The 23,532-nt window shown below is 35.5% G+C and overlaps 1 protein-coding gene and 1 long non-coding RNA gene across 14 annotated transcripts in view; one reads left to right on the plus strand and one right to left on the minus strand.

Moving 5' to 3' along the window:
- The window catches only part of LOC145966237 (uncharacterized), a 238,414-nt gene that overhangs the window by 155,144 nt on the left and 59,738 nt on the right, over positions 1 to 23,532 (minus strand). For both annotated transcript variants that reach the window (XR_014436996.1, XR_014436995.1), the window contains exon 2: positions 9,293 to 9,361. This is a non-coding gene — a long non-coding RNA (uncharacterized LOC145966237). The remainder of the gene's footprint in view (positions 1 to 9,292; positions 9,362 to 23,532) is intronic.
- On the plus strand, positions 160 to 22,275 carry LOC145966226 (myosin-IIIa). 12 transcript variants are annotated; one of them, XM_083090176.1, is made up of 17 exons: positions 3,492 to 3,790; positions 13,102 to 13,258; positions 13,731 to 14,065; positions 14,429 to 14,710; positions 14,919 to 15,503; positions 16,172 to 16,563; positions 16,648 to 16,976; positions 17,146 to 17,652; positions 17,930 to 18,213; positions 18,297 to 18,571; positions 18,669 to 19,036; positions 19,113 to 19,223; positions 19,296 to 19,552; positions 19,764 to 20,173; positions 20,517 to 20,681; positions 21,092 to 21,113; positions 21,429 to 21,579. In XM_083090176.1, the coding sequence occupies exons 3-17, from the start codon at positions 13,733 to 13,735 to the stop codon at positions 21,438 to 21,440; spliced, it is 4,332 nt and encodes a 1,443-aa protein (XP_082946302.1). In that variant the 5' UTR covers positions 3,492 to 3,790; positions 13,102 to 13,258; positions 13,731 to 13,732; the 3' UTR covers positions 21,441 to 21,579. The 12 variants fall into 12 exon arrangements, with proteins under 12 accessions (XP_082946293.1, XP_082946297.1, XP_082946296.1 ...); XM_083090173.1 differs by lacking the exon at positions 21,092 to 21,113 and having other exon boundaries at positions 3,496 to 3,790; positions 19,764 to 19,972; positions 20,093 to 20,173; positions 21,429 to 22,275; XM_083090167.1 differs by lacking the exons at positions 3,492 to 3,790; positions 21,092 to 21,113 and adding an exon at positions 160 to 235 and having other exon boundaries at positions 21,429 to 22,275.

A 23,532-nucleotide genomic window follows, 5' to 3' on the forward strand; every position in this document is an offset into this window, starting at 1 on the left:
AAGTGGATTCCGACTGGATGTCCATTTGGATGGAAATCTGAATGTTTATATTTTACAAACGCGTTATCGAATCGTCAATCTCGCGCGTGTAGACGTGTATCAATACCGTTTGGTCCTCTCGTTGAGTCATTAATGGGTAGTCACTTTCTGCGACTCAGCCTGTGTATATCTGTATTGCTCGTTATCTGCGTACACGCACATTCGTCGAGCCTGGCACGTCAACGAGAGGACCAAAGTACGTGAGTAGTAAGTGGCATAGCGAGTACTTATCACGCATCGTTGAGCTCCGACTTATCCGACTGTGACGTCGAATTGGAGAGGAACGTTATCTCGCTTATCGGCCGCGCTTCTACGCTTCCATGAGCGCGTATCCGCGCGACCTTTAAAAAAATGCCAGCGAGAGGAACACTCGAACCGTAAATGAATAATGACAGCTCATTGCGTGAGCGACGTCGCTATAAATTTTCGATATATCGGAAAACTTCCTTCATCGACAGCGATTCTTAGATATTTACATTCGTATAGATTTCTTGAAATTTCCTTCTGCATTCGTCTCTTCGTGTCAGATATGTTGTGCGGATGATTTTGGCACATTTTGGCTATTGTAAAATACATTTGCTTAGAATCGATTGGAACGAAATCAAATTCTTCCATGAGAGATTCAATTAAATTCATTTAAGATTTTTTTATACATCATTTTATACATCATTTTATACTTCCTTTAAGATTTTTTTATACATGTCAAAAAAAGCGCGAGCGCTGTAGTTATTTTGATCGAGACACAATAAGATATGATTATAATTCATGAGATGTGACATGTGAAATTTTGCAGAGACATCACTGTCATCCATGACCATGATGACAAACTTCTCGAAACATGTACATGCAAAAGGAATAAAGATTAAGATAAAAAATTCTTGAAACATATAAAATAAAAAATGCGGTTTTTAATTCATTAACATGTGACAGTTTGCTGAATATCCGAACAAGTGTCCAATGAACGACGCGATAAATATGTATTCGCAATTTATGAACAGGCAAAATTTCTTTTCTTTCAAATGTATACAATATTCTTACACAACATTTAGTTGTAACGTAATTTTCTCTTTGAGAGAAGCAGCTTTTATTCCCACTCATGTAGCGATAGAAAGTAGCAAAAGATTGCGGTAATGAAACACTTCAAACATTACTATGTCATTCTAAGGCCTTTTCATTATTTGCAAAGACTACAATGATGCTAGACGTATTACATAATAAATGGCCGTTACGTGCATCCGCAACGCAATTGAATGTAATTTTCCGAAATTATAGCGGATAATGACAAAGATAAAGACGAAAAATATGGTTTAGGCGTGAGAAGAAAAAGCGGAAAAAAAGATTTAAAGTACGAAACGAGTTCCCTATTTAGAGTTTAAAGTTATTTCTCAAAGTTTCACAGTCATTGTTATGATTCGACGTCGACCGAAACAAGATTGTAATGTAAAAATAATAGAATAAGTGAAAGCTAATTCTAAGATCAATCGACGCGATCGGAACAAGCATCTGTGAAACATATGTATTGGAAGACAAGATAATGAGCAAAGTACAAATCAAAGTGAGAACGAACACCGAGACTGTTCTCGATTGCATTATACGAACGATGTCTAATCGATCGAACAACACTTTCCTCAGTGATTAATGGGGGATATACAATTTGTAATCTTCTCCGAAGATATATATATGGCAATTTTTCGCACTTTCAGTTGTTTAACGGCAAACAGGCATATGTGATGGGAATATTAATTTTTAATCAGAAACTTTCGATCATTCGATTTTTAATTACAACCATGTTATAAACGAAAGGAGATACAATTAACCGGCAAAACTGTACACGTATAAAAACTGCAGATTTTTGATAATAATTTTAAAAATATAGTCTTAGATTTTATATAAATTTCCCCTCTATATAAAAAAGTTTGAATTATAGAAAAAATTAAAATTTTTTTAATTGATGATAAAATCTAAATATGAGAATTCTTTGTATTCAAAAGAATTCAAATTTATTAACACTACTCTCTAAAAGTGAATCAGTGTATTATCACTGAAAAACAGTAAATAGTCACTTATTACAGCAGTTATAAGTACAGCACTGTAAATCAGTGATATTTTATTGAAAGAATCAGTTAATAATTTTGACTGTTTCAATCAGTAATATTTCTCAATATTAGTAATATTTCTTTCGTTATTGTCAGTAATATTAAACTACAATTCATCTCTCTATCTGTTTCATATAAACTTAAAAATTTTATTTATATTTACTAAATATTTATTATATTAAAAATTTCATTTTATTTATATATATATTACATGCATATTGAACTTGTTATTTTAAATAGATAACGAACGAATAATTTTCATTAAGTCGCCAGACATTTATTTGTCCGACTTATAAAGATCGATTTAATATCTGAAGCCTCTCTATTGAGATTGTATCAGAAATTAAATCGAAGTAATACTTTTAATTTTAAATGTCGCTCTTTGCAAACTTTATATAATTCTTATGACTAAAATTAAATACGAGAGAGATAGCAATCGTAGCGGTAAACGAACGAACTAGCGATTACTGGTTTTACAGTGAATTTTATTTTAACTAACCATAATCAGTGAGATATAAGATAAAATAACAAAAAAGTAAGCGTTTCCACTGAAGATCAATAAAATACTCACTGATTCTCAGTGAAATCTTATTTTACTGTTTAAATTAGTGATATTTTCACTGATTCACTTTTAGAGAGTAGATTTATAGTATCAAATTCACGAGCAAATTTAATAATAATACGAATATATATCCATAATTAACATTAAAAAAAGTCAATAAAAACTGCTAGGAAATAACAGTAATGATTTCTATAATTTTACTCAGGAAATCCGAAACCTATCAAATTGTTCTAGTGTTAATTAACTCGGAAAAATTAAGAAAAAATAGAATCATTGACAATTATATTTATTAAGTAAATTGATAACATAAACATAAAAGAACGAATAATTAAATAATAATTAATAATTCAATAATTACAATAAACAAAATTTATTGAAATGTTTCTGAAAATTAAGCGAAAAGAGATTATTAATATATATAGTTCAAAATTCTGCAAAGAATTATTGAGACTCAAAACAATTCAGGAGGAAAAAAGAGAGAATTTTATATGACTTTAAGCAATAAAAATATAGGGAAAAACTTGTCTAAAAGAATTATTTAAAAAAAATTATTAAAAATAATCGAATAAAAAAATAGTTGTTTAAATAAAATTAATTAAAATTAAAATCAAAAATATCTCTAGGTAATAGAGCTAATTACGCGAACGTTTTTAGCGGACTAACTCGATCGGACGGTTGTCCGATTAAGGAGCGCGAGGGGAGGACGTACGTGAGGAAGGATCGAACGTGTTCCGGAAGAGAGAAGAAGCGCGGCGCGGACGAAGACCTACGATAGAACGGAATGGAGAGGGATGCCAACGCGGTTTCCTTCGAACACGGCCGGCGTCACGTTGAAGACGCCGCGCGCTCGTGCTCCGGTTGATACTGTTTCACGGCACATTTTACAGTCAGCTGGTCGCCAAGTAACGCAGTGAACACACGGTGATCTAGCCAATTTTATAACGCGATCGTTCTCTCCTCTGTGCTTGACATGGCGATAGACTAGATACAGTTCGATCGACTGTCATCGCGACGATTTCTTGCGTGTACTCTCATCGTGACTGACTAAACAGCTTCTATCTTCTTCCTGTTGCGGGTTTTATCACCGGAACACGTGAGTAATATTCAGTGTAATTCAGGAAATCATGATGTCTTTCCAAGTTTCAATCGTTGCTCAGAGATTCGTACAATGTATGATATTAGAGTAAATTTTAAGTATTTTTTATTATAATATTTAATATTTAATATTTTTATTAAAATAATATAGCGCGTATAATATATGTATTAAATATTCAAATAACACATCCGCGATTATTCGAGGCAATATTTCTGCACAAATAATAAAAGTGGAGATAATAGCAATGATTTTTACTCAAAATTGATAATAATGGAAATTATATGCACTAACTAAAACAACACTTGCTATTTTGTGATCATTATTGTATGTATAAATACAGCTATTCAAACATGTAGGAACGTATACATATGTATATGTAAATATAAAGGTGCGTACATATCGCACGTTGTAGAGATATACTTGTTTTAATTATAGACTTATTACACTAGTAACTTATTTTTCTTTGAATAAAAGTTTCGAAGCACTTGGATAATTGAAAGTATATCTACATGAAAATTTTCTAAAGTGATGGAGTGATGATTTGCAATTGGCGAATGCTTTTTAAATACGATATAAATGTTTCTAATGTTGAAATCTATAAATATTGCGCACGAAAAGACAAGATTAATGAGCAAAATTGACGTTAATTATCACATCTTAATCCTCGAGCATTAAACAACGCTCATAAACAACAAACATGCATGTCGTGTAAATAAGAACTGATTATTAAATTTAAGAAAAATCATGTTACTTAGGCTACTAATTATCTCGAATCAACGTGTACATCGTCTATTTTCAATAACGCTGATTATATCGTGATACACATACTACGCGATCGCTGCTGAATTATGCATGAGTATATTTTTTTATTCTACATTATTCGCTCCACCTTACTTTACACGTTTCAATGTAACAGTTTATACGTTATATACAATTACAAAATATTCGAGTATTCTGTATCAAATAATATGCGAGAAGCAATTGTTTTCAAAGACTATAAATAAATTTAAAAAAAATATTAATGTGTATTTTGCCAAGTTATACATATATAGAGATGTTAAGGTGTGTATACTTCAAAATATACACATCCTAATCAATTGCAAATTTTATGCAATTATGTGTAACGCGCTTCAGATGACGTCAACCTTGTCCAAGGAAAAAGAATGTCATTGCTTCGGAGCCTTATCGGGGAAGGGCAGTATTACAAGTATTGTCGTCATTTCCATCAGTAATACTGATTAATGATAATGAATCACGAGGACTTATCTTGGCGCCGATAAGACGGCGAAAACACTTTTGCGAAAAACACTTGAACTTGTTTCGTACTTGTTGCTGCTCCTCATTCATCGAGAAACAGTGAGTTGCAAATTCGGAGAAATCGGGTGTCCTCTTTTCCTTTCGGAGTGTCCTCTAAGCGGGGCGTGTGCTGAGCCTCGCACCTTGAACTCGACACGCAAGAAAGGCAGATCATGGGCACACTTTTCGGGAGCGATCGTTCGAAAGGCATCGCATCGATGCCGAAAACTTTCTCGGCAAGTTGCCGTATATAGGTGCGTCGTCGATATGCTACGAAGAGACGTTAATAACCGACGAGAGAGAAAGAGAGAGAGAACCAGTTATACGAACGTTGGTCACGCGAGTCCCATGAATCACAAGAGACAATCTTCCGTCACATACCGGTAGGAAACGATATATGTTTCTTGAGTTCGTCTGCTGATCAGTCTGCGTCCTCTCGCATTTATTACGTGATTCTATCTAAGGCTAAACTTGTGTTTATGCAGATTTCTTATATGCCTAGCTTAGTTTATTTCCTGTTATAGGATATTCTGTTCCAATCGTGTACAATTTTAATGAAACATTTCTCGACCTCAATATGCATGTCCCTTTAATCGCGCTCTTTAAAATGAGATGGGTTTAATTAGGATTTAGCAAAGCATCGTCGCGAAAACTTTCATGACTGTCGCGATATTGCACGCATATAATCGAGATTGTGAAGCACATAGATAATTAAATGAACCGAGCGAAGCGCGTACTTCACCAAACACATCCACGCGCTGGTAACACGGCTAATCAAATATCTGTTACATGCGAGTTATGTGAACAACTTTCGAGGAAGCAATATCTTCCTAGTATCTCTAGTCTGTAATCATCATCATATATATAAAATATGTGTATATATTAATTACAGCTTTTTCGATAATAGAGATAAAGATAATTTAATAATCGAAAAATTAAATTTCTCACGTCTCATCGGTTCGTATTACTTGTGATTTATAATCATCTTGATTATCATAAAAAAGGAAGAGAAACATATAAATGTGTAAAAACGTATAATATTGATTAACTTTTAAAAAGTTTTTGAAAGAAATTCAATTAATCAAATTTCGCATAAATTGATGAAATTGATGAATTGATGAGATTTTTTTATCGCTCGCGCTCTTGACGCACAGTAGTTATTTTTTCAATCTGACGACACGAGACTCTACCATGGGAAGGAAATCTACGTGTTCATTACAATTACAAGGAAATGATTGCGTCAGAAAAAATATGGATAAAAACGTGATTTGATCGTTTTAGCAGTGGAAAATGATTTCGTCAGATAATGAGGAATAATCATCCCCATGCTCTTGTCTCATTTCCGTCGTCCTTGTCGTTGATTTTTTTTTTTTTTATTTTCATCTCTTTTGTAATTTTCACTTTAATGTTCGATTCCATACAAAAACTTCCGTGTGGGATTTTTTATTACTTTCTCTATAAGCATTACGAGATAAAGGCAGACAGAGAGAGAAGGAGAAAAAAGGAGCATAGATGCATCGTAAAAATAATAGAGTCAGGTACGGTACAATGTAACAACGGATACTGTTACATGACTATTTTTCTCGCGCATCGCTGCACTCGGGAAGTGCATTTCCATTTCCTCGGCAAGATCGATTTCGCTACCGGAATCTCGGCAACAATAATCTCGTAATTGCAATTCACGTATTACGCAAAAAATATGTCATAATAAATTAAAATAATCCGAGAAATAAAAAATGTAAATGTAATGTGGTATTAAATTTTTTATATGAGAAAAACATCTTAATAATTCTTAAATGTGCGTGTCACACGCAAAAAGTCTACCTGTGTGGAAGAAGAATATCTATTATTTTTTATAATACTCTATGTAAATAAAAATTTGCATTCGTGTTGTCGAAACCGTTAAACTCATCTGCAACATAAATTCATTCGTCGTATCACGTTTCCGATGTCGTCAAATCAATTGGGAGTTTTAGAGAAGAATAGCGACACGCTATTTTAACAAACGATTAAAAAAAAGAGAGAACAACGCGGGAAAAGAAGATGAAGCCAATAATCTGTGACGTGACCGTTCGGCTCTGAATCTTCTTGGCGTCCTCCGTGATTGTCGCGTTTGACTTTCTTCTAAAACTAATTACCCCCTCGTCCCTCTCGCCGACTTGCCGTTTTTTCCACGACGGAAACGTCCTTTTCCTTGTCGCTGGCTGTCTTAATTTACCTCATAGTGTGCCAAGCGAGAGTCACTTTTTAGCGTGTCGTAGCGCCAAAATGATATGGCACGCAATGGCACGCAATCGTCTACGGTGCAACCGAGCTCCATCGTCACGTAAATCCATCCATTGCAAGGGAGATATGTACGATGAATTATTTTTCTTTTAAATTTTATTTTATTTATGGAAAGAAAAATATGATAAAAATTCAAAGAATCAACTTTGGAATCGCTAAAAACGACCCATTCTTTGCCAAGCTCACTTTACAAGATACACCTTACTTCGGATGTAAGATGTATACGTATCTTTTTCTCTCTCTATGGCAATTATCCTTATTCTCACGTCGCGTATGAATGGAATAAAATGCACGTATTGTTTTCCACCAGATACAATCAAGGGACATCGTGAATGTTACTAAAAGAATGTGATAAAAAGCAATATCGGCGGATGACAATGTTGATAAGGAGTAAATTTTTTCTTCTTTTATATTCTAATGCTTCGGGGAAACACTTAAATGCCGATTACATTTTCGTATATTCGTATCTTGATGTTGCATGTGCCTTCCCTTTGAAGCAAAATTCTTGTACGTAGGCAGCGTAGCTTTATGTCGCAAATACTGCAACTTCATTTGCATACAAAGAAGCTGGATTACGCGTACCGTGTTTTGGCTGATTAAAAAGGCGAGTACACCTTCACGGTACGCCATGTACCGTGTTACACAACGTCTCGTCTTTTGTGGCGCAAAACAAAAGTCTTTTTCGTCGCGAATTTCTTGCAATTCGATTTTCTTACGGAGGCTTCAACAATGACGGACGCATAGTTAAATAGAGCGGATACTTCGTGGTTCGTTTGAAAATTTCGATCGTTAAAAGAAACTGCGCTCATCTATCTTACCATTCACCTCCTTTTGAAGATTTTCCCGGCAATGGCTCGTTGAATAAGTACTATAAAGGCGTTTTAGACGATCTAATTTCTACGCAAACTAAACAAAAACAAAAAAAATTTGCATTTCTCAATCTAACGTTTCGAATAAATAATTTCGAGAGATCGGTCCGAAATGTTTTCTCGAGTTACTTAGTCGAGAAACGCTCCAATACTCGATATCGCGAAAGATTATCGAGGAATCGCTAAATCCCAGACTTTTACGGAAGCGGTAAAATTTGCACGGAATGTTTCGCGATTTGTCCCTCGAAAAAATTACAGTAATCGAACGATCGAATTTCTCGTCTCGCAACGATAACTCATTGAAATGAAAGCTGAAAGCCCACAAGTTCTTGCATGACTATATCGCCCGTTTACTTTCTATGCAGCCGTTGCATGAAGAATATCAAATCAATGTGTGCTCTTATTAGATGTGATACATTATTTATTTCGTATATTTTCATTAAATTTAACGGATTTCGTGGCGCAAAGTCTAACTCGAGTCCTCTTTTCCGAGAACTCGAAACGCACGAGCGCCGACACACTTTTCGCGATCGCGATTTCCGTGATACCTCATCTCTATTTTATTCTATACAATTAACATACGTGTATCCCGGAACACTGTTTTCACGCAGCATTCCCGGCACTGCCCTGCGTACAATATTACGCAGAAGCGCAGCGTATATAGTCATTGATGGCACGCATTGTACCGTTACGTCGTCACGCTGAGAGGATTAAACCGGCGGAACCACCGCGGCTCCAACTACGTATGTACCATAATCGGGAAAAGCTCCCGTCCTTTTACGCTCCCAACAGTTTGACATACGACCGTGCTAAAAGCAAACCTGCGCGAAATTGCGGCGTGAGTAAAAATTCGTCTTCCCTCCCTCTCTCTCGATTTTCTTCTTGATTTGTTTCCAAGCGATTTATCAAGACATTAATACAAATTACGAAAGCGGAACTACGAGTACTTAACCCATTCAACGTGTTTCATTTTTTATCTCTTTTATATCAACAATGTGAAATAATCTGAAATTTTTTGCATGTAAATAGTTCAATGTAAAGTTCTTACCGAAAGTTGACGGCCGATGAACCCTTGCGGAAAAAACATCGTGATCGTTTAGTTTCTCCGTGCAATGATCTGAAACACAATAGATAACTTGTAGAGCGAAAAAGAAATTGATCGCTATATATATATAAATCGCAACGCAAAAAATGTCGTCTCCGCAACACACTTTTTACTTTCGAGTAATTATTACGACAGAGACAAACGCATCGTTTTCGCAGAGCCTTCCAGAGATATGATAGTAAGAGATTGTTACGCTTTTCCATTCACAGTCTCATTCCGCATTAATATGCTACAATGTTTCTGTAAAAAAGAAATGTTTCTGTTGGATGATAATCTCATCGATATCGCATATTTAGAAATTTTTACAAAACGGTTTTAATGGCAATACGAGTCAAGTGTCGATGTTATAACACATTTATTTATAATACAATCCAAAAAAGTATTGAAACAAATTACAAAGAAAGGATAGCGAACGTTTCGACCCTATTTTTGGGTCATCTTCAGCGCAAAAATGATGATATGATAAAAAGTAACAAGTGTTTTAAATCGGAGTCGGTTACAAAGGGTGCTGTCTAAAGTAATAATAAGTGTCTCGGAATCTCATTGTCTTGACGATGCCTACGTAAAAAATAAAAACAAAAGGTGAAATAAGTTAAATAAATAATGTAACTAATATGACCGAAGACAGAAATAAATACTAAAATTCAACTTGGAAAATTACGAGGTATAAAAAATTTGTACATGTTCGAAAAAAGTTTAAATATACATCATCGTAATTGATATATTTAAAACACGCAGAATTTAATGGAATACAATGTACAATGAGGAAGCAGCCAAAAAGAGAGCAATAATCGCGGTAAAATGTTCACATAGATAACAAAAGAAAATTATAATTCTAGCGTTAATCAAGTATTGTTCAAGGCAGCAGGGCATTGTGTAGGTGAACCCTTAACCCGATTTCATGTCGGGTTTCCTCGCTCTAATACTCCTGATGAGCACGTGATCGGGGACATACGTGATTATTGCTTATTGCTGAACAATTGGTACCTTTGTCGAAGGTATCGAACCGTAAAATCGAACGCGACCGTGTGTTTTCGCGGTGAAATGTCTCATAGACATTCAATCTTCGTTCGACGATGAACATCTTTTGCCATCATAAAGACAATGCTTTTGTAGAAATTGCGGTAAAATGTCTGCAGCAGAAGAGTATCCATTTGTGAAATAGATAGATGAAGAAACACTGCTAAAGAACGAGTCATATTCTAAACTTATCGTGACTGATCACCATTAATTACAAAACTGCCAGCACGACTAAATAAATTTTATCCTTTGAGAATACTGTTTCTTATTCTATTCTTATTTTTTCTTTTACGAGAAAGTAGATGAGTTTGGTTTTTTTGCAAACAAGTCTTATAGAAATAGTAGAATCTTAGGATATTGATGTTTGAGAAACAACGTATTTATGCGATACATAAAAACGCCAACATGAATAATATCATGTAATTTAACTTTTCTTAAAAATATTAATCTCTGAACAAAAATCAAATATTAAATTTTCCGCAAATGAATAAACTGCTTTATCAATCTTCCTTAAAACATGTACATAAGTTGAAGAGTAATTTAGTTAAAGGAATAATAATTATATTGGCAATAACCGAAATAACTATTAAATTTCACTACTTTCGCTTTAAATGTTACCGTCTACGATGTTATATATTCCATCACTACAATTCATCATATAGCCTATTGTTTTACGACTTTCGATATTAGAGATAAGATATTAAAAAGCTGTCTACTCTAGCAAGCCTGTTATTATTCTATTTCGAGGAATATCACTGTGATTATAAATCAATTTAATAAATTAAGATTTCCCGATCATCATAATAATCAGTGATGCGGAAGATAGCCTTATTAATTCGATTCGGATGATTCGATATATCATGTTCCTTAACGCGATAAATGCATGTTTGTGGTTGCGCGCATTATTTTTAGTGCTAGGCACCTGAACGAGTTTCCACGAGCGTCAACTTTTGCGTGTAAACCGTTGTTACGGTATACGTATTTATCTCACAAAGTTCCAGTGCAATCATATAATTACATGCGCAGATTCACGCACGTGCAAGCAATTAATAAATACGCCATTGACACGATTCCCATCATTTTACCGGCTAATTGTATACACACACATATATATTTACCGTATATAATTTCCTGAAGATTGCTTTTGAGAAGAGGAATATAAGATGTGTTACTTAAATGTGTATATATGTACAGAAAAAAAATAAGCGTCAAATCAAAACTTGTATACTTAAACTAACGCGTTCGTTGTTTCGTACATACGCAACAATTTATAATCTTCTTGGAAGAATTTAATAATTTTAAATTTCAACAATATTATAATCTTATTTTAATATTGTAATTGTCATCTCAAGAATATATAATTATTTAATTCTACTTTAAGAAAATTATAATCTTTGATTTAAAAATGTTATTTTCTATCTAACATTGTTTCTTTTCCATTCGAGAAAATTAAATCTTAAATCATAAGAATATATTTTTCTCGATTGAACTATATAAAATGGCTTCATTCAAGTAAGCAATTATTGAAGCAATTATATTTTTCTTTAATTAACGCGATATAATCTAATTTCAAGATTTCCATGTTAAAACTAAATAAATTTTCAAAACAAGAATGTCCTTTTTTTCTGTGTGTATACGTGCGTGCACGCACACACGCAACACTTAATTATTATTTAAATACCATCCTTCAGATACATGTAAGTAATTTTTGTAAATATCACAAAAATATCTTCCGTACTTTATGATTCAATTATTTTTAATCTATACACATATATGCACAATTATTGATCACTTATTGGCAATCTCATTTGTAATTACCATTACTAATCAAAATTTCAAGAAAAACTTAGTTTAACGTCCGACGTTTAATGTTTAATGAAGGCGCATTCTTGCTAGTCACGCTATGAATACAATCTACATGCCTAGTGAAATTAAGCGCATCGAAAATTAGTAAAGCGGGCTAAGCACTTCGAGAGAAATCCTTTCGCCGATACGCACGAATAAACCTCGAGTAAAGTCGGTTTTTTATAGTAATCGAGAGAGTATCTAAAGTTTCAACTGATCATATTGTCAAAAGACGTCGAGCCTATAAGAATAATCTTGCTATGAAATTGAAGAGGAAGAAAGGGAAGAGATATACATTTTATAGCTTTTAATTATTATTTGCGGTTTATAATTACACATCCAATTTAGAATAACGAAATATGGCCTGAAGCCACAGCTAAGTTTCGACTTTTACACGGCTTCATACAATTGAATAGGACTTCCTTCATTAAAATCGACATTATACCGAATGCGTTCTTGTCTTAAGAAAAATGAGATCAATCGATAACAAAACAAATGATTAAGAAAAATATATACGTAATAAAAATACGACAACTAAATCTCATCCAATATTTGTTTCATGATGCAAGATGAAATACCTGATGTACGATATGTTGAAAAAATCAAAATAATATTAAATTTCTAATTCACAGAATGTATCAAGATAATTTAATTTAATTTCCCTCGCTGAGGGAAATTTTCCAAGATCGATATCGATAAAAATTAACATATATCAGAATGAGATTCAATATTTATAGATTCAATGTTATAGCTTAGTTTTCTACGCATTCGCGCAAATTGATGTTCGCATTGCACGAATGCGCTGTTTAACAATTCTCACGATCAGTCTTGCAATGCAATCGTACGGAGGAAAGCTCAAATTAAACGGGGCGTATTTTTCTCGGCAGATTTGTTTCTGAAACAAGACAGAAGTGCGCCGGTCTAACCAGAGTCTAATACTATTAAGGAGTTGACGGGTATCTAGTTGGAAAACGAACGCTTCTAACAGTGTGTCGCAGTTGGTCGAACTAACAACGTTCACTGAGACCTCTCTAGTTCAATAAGGTATCGAAATTTTTAAGATTTCGAATTTTTAAGGAACGAGAAAAACATACAGAGAACACGGGAACCGGTTAATAAAATTACTTTGACAAATGCTGTATAATTATCTCAGCATGTATGACTGCGATAAAACTTTCTCCAATACACTTTAACATACATCTTTTGCGAAAAGTGCTTAATGAAAAAAAAAGTAAATAAAAATGTCATAAATAATCTTTAAAGTAAATATCCTTGAGATATTCTAAATATTGTTTTTAATTTAATTTTAGAAATTATAAATCTGAAATATATCTGAAACTTATCTTAAACGCTTAATCAACATTCTGATATTTTTAATAGTCAATTAATTTTTAATTTAATTTAATTTTTAATAGTCAAAAGTGAAAGCAGTGAAAGCGAATCAGACAATAAATTCGATCTTTATTAGTCCTCGCTCGATATTGATCCGAACTGATTTAATATCGACTATGTGCAGAGATGACTGGAGGCGGGACCAACATGGCGTATCATGGTCTTAGTCAACATGTCAATTTCGACGTGATACCGGATCCTGGCGAGCGTTTTCGATTGGAAGAACTGATCGGTGAGGGTACATACGGCGAAGTATATGCCGCTTACGATAAAGAAACTGGCCACAAGGTAGCCGTGAAGATACTGGAGAATGTCGCTGACAATATCGAGGAAATCGAGGAAGAATATCTAGTGCTAAGAGATCTGAGCCTACATCCAAACATACCTCTTTTCCACGGTTTATTTCTAAAGCGTGCGAAGCCTGGTCAGGAAGAGGATCAATTATGGTTCGTGATGGAGGTATCGTCATTAAATTAAACGGTAAAATAAATCTATAGCGAAAGAAATGTGAAATTTATGCATAAATTTTCTGATCAAAGTAGCTAAAGATAGAAAATTACTACCTGGAAGACTTTAATTATTATTGCTTATAATTGGTTGTAATGAATGTCAGACTATCCTTTGTATAAGTTGCTATTCGATATACACACACACGCACGCACACATCTTCTTAGAGAAAAAAATAAATTAAGATAGTATTGTACTTTCTAATGGCGCCTATGAAGTTTTATCGGTCGTCTATAATTCCGCAAATTAATTTGTTAGTTTTCCAAGGAAGCGGAAATACCGAGTTACGTAAAGAGCTAATTGCTTCGGTTTCAGCTGTGCACCGGAGGCTCCGTGACCGATCTCGTGCAAGGTGTCAAAAAACGCGGCAGTCGTCTAACGGATCATCAAATAGCTTACATCTTGAGGGAGACGGTCGAGGCTCTGATCTTTCTGCATAGTAATCACTGCATGCATCGCGACGTGAAGGGTCATAACATTCTGCTCACTGAAGAAGCGCGTGTCAAATTGGTCGATTTCGGCGTGTCCTCGCATCTGGCCGCGACTCTCGCCAGGAAAAACACATCTGTCGGGACACCGTACTGGATGGCGCCAGAGGTAAGTTAAGGAGTTCATTGCCTTCGGAAGTGAAAATTTTCTAATAAATTGAAGTGCCGAGAATAATGCATGTTGAGAATCGAGCGACCTACATCCTCGAGTCGATTGAGGAAAACAAATCTTTTGATACGGAAGTACAGATTTTTAAATAAAAATACAAAATTGCAATCTTTTCGATTACGTTAAAAAAAAAAAAAAAAAAAAACAGGTGATAGCTTGCGAGCAGCAATTGGACTCCTCGTATGATTCGCGCTGTGACGTCTGGTCGATCGGCATCACCGCCATCGAGTTAGCCGAGGGCGATCCTCCATTGTCGGAATTACATCCCATGCGAGCGCTCTTTCAAATCCCGAGAAATCCTCCGCCCTCCCTGAAGAATCCGGACATCTATTCGCCGGAATTGACGGATTTCATAGCCGAATGCCTGGTGAAGGATCTCGAGCATCGACCGTTCGCGAGCGAATTGAGGGAGCATCCGCTATTGTCGAGCGTGGAGCCGATCGTGGAGAAGATCAGGGGGCAATTGAGGGAAGAGATACGTAGACAGAGAGCGGAGGGTCGAACTCATCGGCAGCCGGAGGTGACTACGAAACATGGCAAATTGAAGACGGACCGCAAGACGAGGCCGGAGAAGATGTATATGGACGATCTGGCGGCACTCGACATGCTGTCGGAAGAAGCTATTGTCGATCAATTGCAGCACAGATACGAACAAGCGCAGATATACACGTACATCGGCGATATACTGGTTGCGGTTAATCCTTTCACCAATCTGGGTTTATACACTGGTATCGTAAGTACTCCTCTTGTATTAAACGAATGACTATATTTAAGCGTACACAGAAAAAAAGTAAGTGTCAAATCAAAACTTATATAATTAAACTAACGCGTTCATTGTTTCGTATATACGCAACAATTTATAATCTTCTTGGAAGAATTTAATAATTTTAAATTTCAACAATATTATAATCTTATTTTAATATTGTAATTGTCACTTCAAGAATATATAATTATTTGATTCTACTTTAAGAAAATTATAATTTTGATTTAAGAATGTTATTTTTTATCTAACATTGTTTCTTTTCCATTCGAGAAAATTAAATCTTAAATCATAAGAATATATTTTTCTCGATTGAACTATATAAAATGGCTTCATTCAAGTAATTATATTCAAGCAATTATATTTTTCTTTAATTAACGCGATATAATCTCATTTCAAGATTTCCATGTCAAAACTAAATATATTTTCAAAACAAGAATGTCCTTTTTTTCTGTGTAGATGAGTCAGACTATGTGATGTGACATCATAATTAACAATACATTGATATTAATATTATTATAGCAAATATTATTATTAATCATTTATCATTATGTCACAATCTGATTTATCTTGATGTAAAAATAATGATTATTATTTTATTATTAATTTTATACGTAATGAAAATAAATGCATTCCTTTAGGAGCAAAAACGATACAAGGGTCAAGCGAGATCGGATAATCCTCCGCATATATTCGCAGTCGCCGATGCCGCGTATCAAGCGCTGCTTCATCAACGTCAGAACCAGGCAATAGTTATTAGCGGTGAATCGGGCGCCGGGAAGACGGAAAGCGCAAATTTACTATTGAAACAGCTCGTCTATCTCAGCAAGGCGCCAAATCGCAACCTCGAGGAGAGGATACTTCAGATAAATCCTATAATGGAGGCTTTCGGAAACGCCACGACCGGAATAAACGCCAATTCCTCCAGATTCGGGAAATACCTGGATCTAACAATGACGAAAGGTGGAAAGGTGACCGGTGCACGGATCTCGGTATACCTATTGGAACAATCACGCGTGATCGCTCAAGCTGAGTACGTTTTCGAAAAAAACAAAGAAATAAAAAAAAACAAAAAGAATTTAATTAGCCAACGAGCAAAAATTTTGTTACTTTTCAGGGGAGAGCGAAACTTTCACATCTTCTATTACATGTACGACGGCTTGGAGGCGGACAATCGCCTCTCGGAATTTTATCTCGACCCTACGCTTCGAAAGTATCATCGATACCTCACGCATTATAGTCACACATCGCAGACGCACATCGACAAATTCCAGCAACTCAAGATGGGTTTCAAGGTGCTCGGATTTCACGACAGCGAGGTAGACACGGTGTATCAAGTTTTAGCCGCTATACTCCATCTAGGTGACATTGAGTTCGCCGAGGTGGCAAGCCAAGACAATACCGACAATAAGAGCAGAGTCATCGACCCTATTCCGTTACACAGAGGTAAAATTTCTCTCGTCTCTCTTTTACTCGCTTTGATACTTATTAATCGCGATATAATAATTAAAATTAATCGATAAAATGCTTATATTAATGCGTTAATAATCTCGATATAAGAATATCATGGTCGATTGCGTGCTCCGATAATAGAAGCGCTCCGCTCCGCTTTCAGTTTCGAAGCTGCTCGGCGTCGAACAAAACGATCTCCTGGAAGCCCTGACATCAAACTCGGTAATGACCAGAGGCGAGACAATTACGCGAAACAATACGGTGGCCGAGGCTCGTGCGGCGCGCGACGCAATGGCCAAGGGTCTCTACGGTCGACTCTTCGATTGGATGGTCAACCAGATCAATTGTTTGCTGTGCTTCAGCCGCTCGCCGAATTACGAGCCGTTGGCGATCGGGCTGCTCGACATCTTCGGCTTCGAGAACTTCCCCAGGAACTCGTTCGAGCAGCTCTGCATCAACATCGCCAACGAGCAGATACAATACTACTTCAATCAGCATATTTTCACTTGGGAGCAACAGGAATACATGGCCGAGGGAATACCCGTCGATCTCGTTGAATTCTCCGACAACAGACCGGTCCTCGACATGTTACTCAGCAAGCCCATGGGACTCTTGGCGCTTCTGGACGAGGAGAGTCGGTTTCCCAGAGCGACCAATCGATCGCTGATTGGTGAGTATTCCAGATGCATTATTCTATAAGTGTATTTGCGTTACATTGCTTCAGAAATTATTTCCAAACACGTTAAAACATTCAAATGTTTTTAATAAATAATAAACCTCTAATAAACTCTTCTCTTTCATAAAATTATTTTTTATACAATGAAAATAATATTAATTTGGAGAATAACTATTTCAAGCGATAAATAATTGCTGCTTGCTATTCGTACATAATTTATTATATTTTAACTTATAAGTATTATCAAACAGTTTGCTATTTTTTCCGGCAGAAAAGTTTCACAATAATATCAAATCCAAGTTCTACGTACGTCCCAAATCGGACGCGGTCTGTTTCGCGATCCATCATTTTGCCGGACGTGTCGTCTATCAAGCCGAAGGATTTCTCGAGAAGAACAGAAACTTCTTGCCGCCCGAGGTCATTCAACTGGTGCGACAATCGCAGTACGATATGGTTCGTTTCCTGTTCCAATGCCCGATCACGAAAACTGGTAACCTGTACTCGGCGCTGCAGGGGAATGATTCGAGAAAATCGCAATCGAATCAGAACACAAAGGTATATGCGTATGTATTGAATTGATACTCTGTATATTTTGAAAATTTTTTTAGAGATATTGACGACATAATAATGTCTCGTAGGAACGTTATTCTAGTCGAGGTTTAGCCTCACAATCCAGAGCTCAGCAGACGGTATCGACATACTTTCGATATTCCTTAATGGATCTATTACAAAAGATGGTGTCCGGTTCGCCTCAATTCGTTCGATGCATAAAGCCAAACGACTCGCGAAGTCCACGGTTCTTCGACAAGGACAAGGTTGTGAAGCAGCTGAGATACACCGGTGTCCTCGAGACGATACGTATACGACAAAATGGATTTTCTCATAGAATACCTTTCAATGAATTCCTTAAAAGGTACTCCAGAGTTGCGAAAAGAATGCGAAATATTTTCTTTTTCGAAACATAAACTTTCATTTCATTTTCATCAATTATGAATCCATGAACTCTACAGATATTGCTTCCTCGCTTTCGGCTACGACGAGCGCGTGGTTGCCACTCGGGATAATTGTCGTCTTCTTCTGATACGTTTAAAGATGGATGGCTGGGCATTGGGCAAAACAAAAGTCTTCTTAAAGTACTATCACGTCGAATTTCTCTCAAAATTATACGAGGAGCAACTGAGGAAGATTATTATGGTTCAAGCATGCGTTCGACGCTGGCTCGCAAAAATCAAGTTCAAGAAGCAAAAATGGCAATTTGCCGCATCGGCTGTAACGTTACAACGTCATGTCCGTGGCTGGTTATCCCGAAAACGAACGGAAGAAATGCTGGCTCAAAAACGCGCGATGGAAGAAAATATGGCGTTCGATTTTACGTCGAGTCAGTTTAATTTTTATCTCTTGATAATAGTAAATAATTACTTAAACTTTCCATTTATTTTAATTTTTTTCTGCAGATGAGATGAAACATAGAGCACAGGAAAATGTGGACGTCAATAATCGCGAGAAGCAACGACAAGTATGTAAAAATCTAAAAAAAGACGACGCCGCGATTATCATACAAAGTCGTATGTATTATAAGTTACATGAAAATTATCTATAATCGAGGGCCATAAATGTTACAATTAAACTGTTTTTAGATTTTCGAGGCTATACCATTCGCAAACGCTTTGGATACGAGCTGGAGGAACGTTTCAAGAGGATTTTAAACAATTACGACAACATATATGACGGCCACAAGGCGTTGTTACGCGAAGGACTAAAACATGAAGACGCAGCTCTTATCGTTCAGAGATGGTATAAAAAAGAGGAGAGAGTGGTCAGAAAGAAACCAATGGCGAAGGATTCCATGCATCCTAAACTACGGCAAGCGGATCTAATCCAGTTCTCTCAAAATGTAAGATTATTCGCTAAAATATCCGAAATCATTTTCAAATTAATATTTGTCTAAAAAGTATCTTGTTTTTACTCAAGGTTAATTGTAATCTCTTTATTTGATATTCTATCTCTTTATTTGATATTCGGAAACCATACTAATGTCGTCAGCAACCGTTAATTTGATCAAGTTATTAGTTGTTATATTTATACGATTTTCTATCTTGTTATAGGTACACATGAAAAATCAAGAAGTGCACAAAAATCTGCGTCGCAACAAACCCGGTGTCAGATTGAGCGATATCGAGGAACCGCCTTTGGATTACGTTCGCCCCGAAGGATTCAATATGGTGCAGTCGATATTGCATTATCGCAGCGGAACGCAGCCGGATGAGGAAGACAGCGTCAAGTATTACCGGGATCTAAAAGAGGAGATGAGCAGGTATATATATATATATGTAAATCAAAAGGGCGCCGCTTTCGCTGCTTCGATTGAGTGTCGCGAACAAACCGGAAATTTACATATTCAATTTTCGAATGCTTCTGGCACTCGCATCGCAAGTGGTTCGGAATTCGAAGACGACGAAGTTGGCTGGGACTTACCGTTGATACGGCTAGAAAATGACCTTCACACATTGTCGAGGTATATCGTAAACTTGTGATCGACTGCATCCATACTAGCTAGTTTATTTTGGAGTTAGTTATTCTCATCGTTATATTTAAGAGTAGGCTTTTCAGAAAGAGTCCCCAAAATATATCTCTGAATTGTAGAAATTTATTACACTTTCTTTTACAATTTTTACGAAAATTAAAAAGTTCCACCATATTTTCCAAATCAAATTATATTTTTATTTCCATCAATTTATTTTATTTCAGCATGATCAAAAGTTTAAAGTTTTTTAATTATCGTATACTGTACTTGACTTTGATGCTCCGATTAGATATTTATATCGAGACATAATGAGATTATGATTACGTTAATATAGGAATCGGAGCAGCCAGATTCTGGAAGTGAATGCCGAGAGAAGAGATCGTGCGGCTCAAGGCGATTTTGCGGTAGCACCGGAGCAGCATCTGTCAAACATTTGGCACAAAGCCCTAAGACATTCGTCCGATCGACGCGAGAACGAGAGCTCCAAGAAAAATGTCAAGTAAGAATTGCGCCGCGAATAAATGCCATGCTATTTTTTACGTATTATTATTTTCGACGAATAATAATATGCGTTTTTGGTTCTGTTTAATTTGTGATGATTAAGTCTCGCGTAAATTTAATTACAATTTATTTTTTTCTATTCAAGATATATAAAACAAAATCAATGTTTCTTACTAACCTTTTGCGATGACAATATAATTAATTTATGTAATATGTATAATTTGTTAATTTTACATCAAACGCGTTCCAATTCTAATATTCTATAATCTATCTGTATATATGATATAATAATACAAAATTCTAGTGACTAAAATTAAATAATGTACAATTTTAACAATTGAAACCAAATTGCATCATATTTTAAGGAATATTTAATAATCTCTTGCATTTATGTCTATGCATTGCCAGAAACATGATGGCAAATTTCCAGGTAAAGTCATAAATTTATACCGTTGTCAGAGGACTTGAATACGTGTCTACTCCTTGGTAGTCTTGTATATCTCGTTATACTTTTATAAAACTCGAATTATTAGTATCAAACTAATATTTAATACAAACCCAAAATACTTAATTATTAATAATCGAGAAAATCAATCAGGTGACACACATAAAAAGTTTCCTCTTTAAACATCTTCCCTGTAAAATCCCCCTGTAAAATCCCCTTTTAATCCCTTTTAAACATCTCCTCCTTCAAATTTTTTCTAAAAAGGAAATTGAATTTAAAAATGCATCCATCTCCTTCCAGTACAAGGATTAATGAGCTGCATAACAACAATCCGCAATCACACGCAGACGGACAACGTGCAAGCGACTCTCCGCATATCCACGATTCATCTGGCCTACGATTCACAATCGACAATCGATGCAATGCCATAAACGAACAACGGAATGCCCTAAATGGACAGAATTTCGCCAACAATCATCATAATCTCATTAACGAGCGCCACACATCGATTAATGGCTGTAATAACTACCAACCTCATTGTAAAATAAGTAATGGAGTTATAACGAGCCAAATAAAGATCTCGAATACGGAACAGTCAACTAACGATAACCTATCGAGTCAAGATAAGCCAGAAAGGCCATCGGATCATAAACAAAACGGTTATCCAACGAAAAATCACGAGAATAACGTGGATCATAAGAACGGTATTAATCGGTTAACGAATGGAAAATCGGATCAGGAACAGCTGCAGAAAGACAATTTTCATACCGCCGCTAATCTCAGACAACTTTTAAGGCCGACTGTGATCGAGAAACGGCAGGAGAGCGCCAAGGTCGAGTACGATGCGGAGGACATTAATGGCCCCTACAATTTTAGACAGCTTCTAAGGCCGACCGAATACCTCCCAACGGAATCTCTAAGGAAGAGAAAAGGAGGACTCGTTTCTAACGGAGTGCCACTGCCGAAAGACAAAGTTCCGGAGAAACACGTTAAGAGAAGAGCGCCGTTGGCACCGACCCAGAATAGTCTGGTCAACGGAAAGAAGTGATGTTACCTTGTATTATTCAGTAGATGTATTCATTTCCGAGAGATTTGATTTGACGAGAGATGAATGAGTATCATCTGACATATAAATCGTGATGATTAATACTGTAATATATTGAAAATTTCCCTTGTTAAATCTCCTCCCGATATGTATATACAAGTTATAAGAGAGATTTCACAGATTATTATTGCCATTAATACGAAAGTAAAATAGTGCAACTTGAATTCTGTTACGATATACAGAAAATAATAGCTGTAGTATATATAATACACTGCGTATACAGAATGCAATTTTAATAATCGATAAAAGAACATTTCACATTAATTTGGGCAGAAATAATATGATATATATATATGCATGCGAAAGTCGGTACAATATCTAGCATGACACGCGAATTAAGCATAAAATGCAAATAATCTCCAACGGAAATATTAGTACTTTATATGCAGCAAATATATTATAATGCATTCGTGGCATGAAATTGCTCGATTCTTTTAAGGGTAGAGAAGATAAAGAAAGAGTTCCGCATTTACATATATATACATTTTCCCTTTTCATATAAAAGTACAATACCATGCGCTGTATAAAGTTGCATGATTTCAAAGTTTAAAAAGTTTTTCTTTAGTTAATCACAATATGCATTTGCCGAATAACGTTTGCGTAATAGTAGAAACGAGATATATTTCACGCTGCTTTAGATGGAAAGAAACGATGGCACTTATAATTATATATTTGTTTCATACCGAATTTTTAGTAGAAATCGCTAGTTTTATCATATATAAGCGTATTTATACTTGCTGCAAAGTGATGTGAAACAATATTATTGCGACAGAAAAAAAAATATATGTTTAAGTCTAATATAATTTATTACTACCTTGTTACGGAAATATGCATCAGAGTAAGCACGCATCTAGTACTAGTCATATCTAGCTTTATTTAAATCTCAAGCGTCCACTATCAATGTAGATACAAAAAAAAAGAATAAAAAATATGCTTCTCAAATATTTATACAATAATTTATCGGCAAACAGAGAGCTTACGTACTAAGTAAACGATCGTAATTGTTCAGTCATAAATTTCCAATTCATTTATCCTAAAAGTACATATTCGATAAATCACCCTCCGATTAAATTTATCTCCCGCAACGCGCTCCAATCGATGCTTGTTTCGTTCGATCAATGATTTTTTTTTATCCGACTAATCAAGTTTATAGACAAATCGGTCCTTATAGCTCAACATATCGTCGATTCCTGAAAAACGCGTTTAATGCGACTTTATTTCGTTAAATACTAACAAGGAAGTTCGGCAAGTCGAAAATTCAAAAAAATCTGAAACTTGGCATAATTTTAGAGTAATATA

Source organism: Camponotus vicinus, unplaced genomic scaffold (genome assembly GCF_025532165.1).
Source record: "Camponotus vicinus isolate PSW18456_S1 unplaced genomic scaffold, iyCamVici1.0 SCAF_2, whole genome shotgun sequence".
Taxonomy (NCBI): domain Eukaryota; kingdom Metazoa; phylum Arthropoda; class Insecta; order Hymenoptera; family Formicidae; genus Camponotus; species Camponotus vicinus.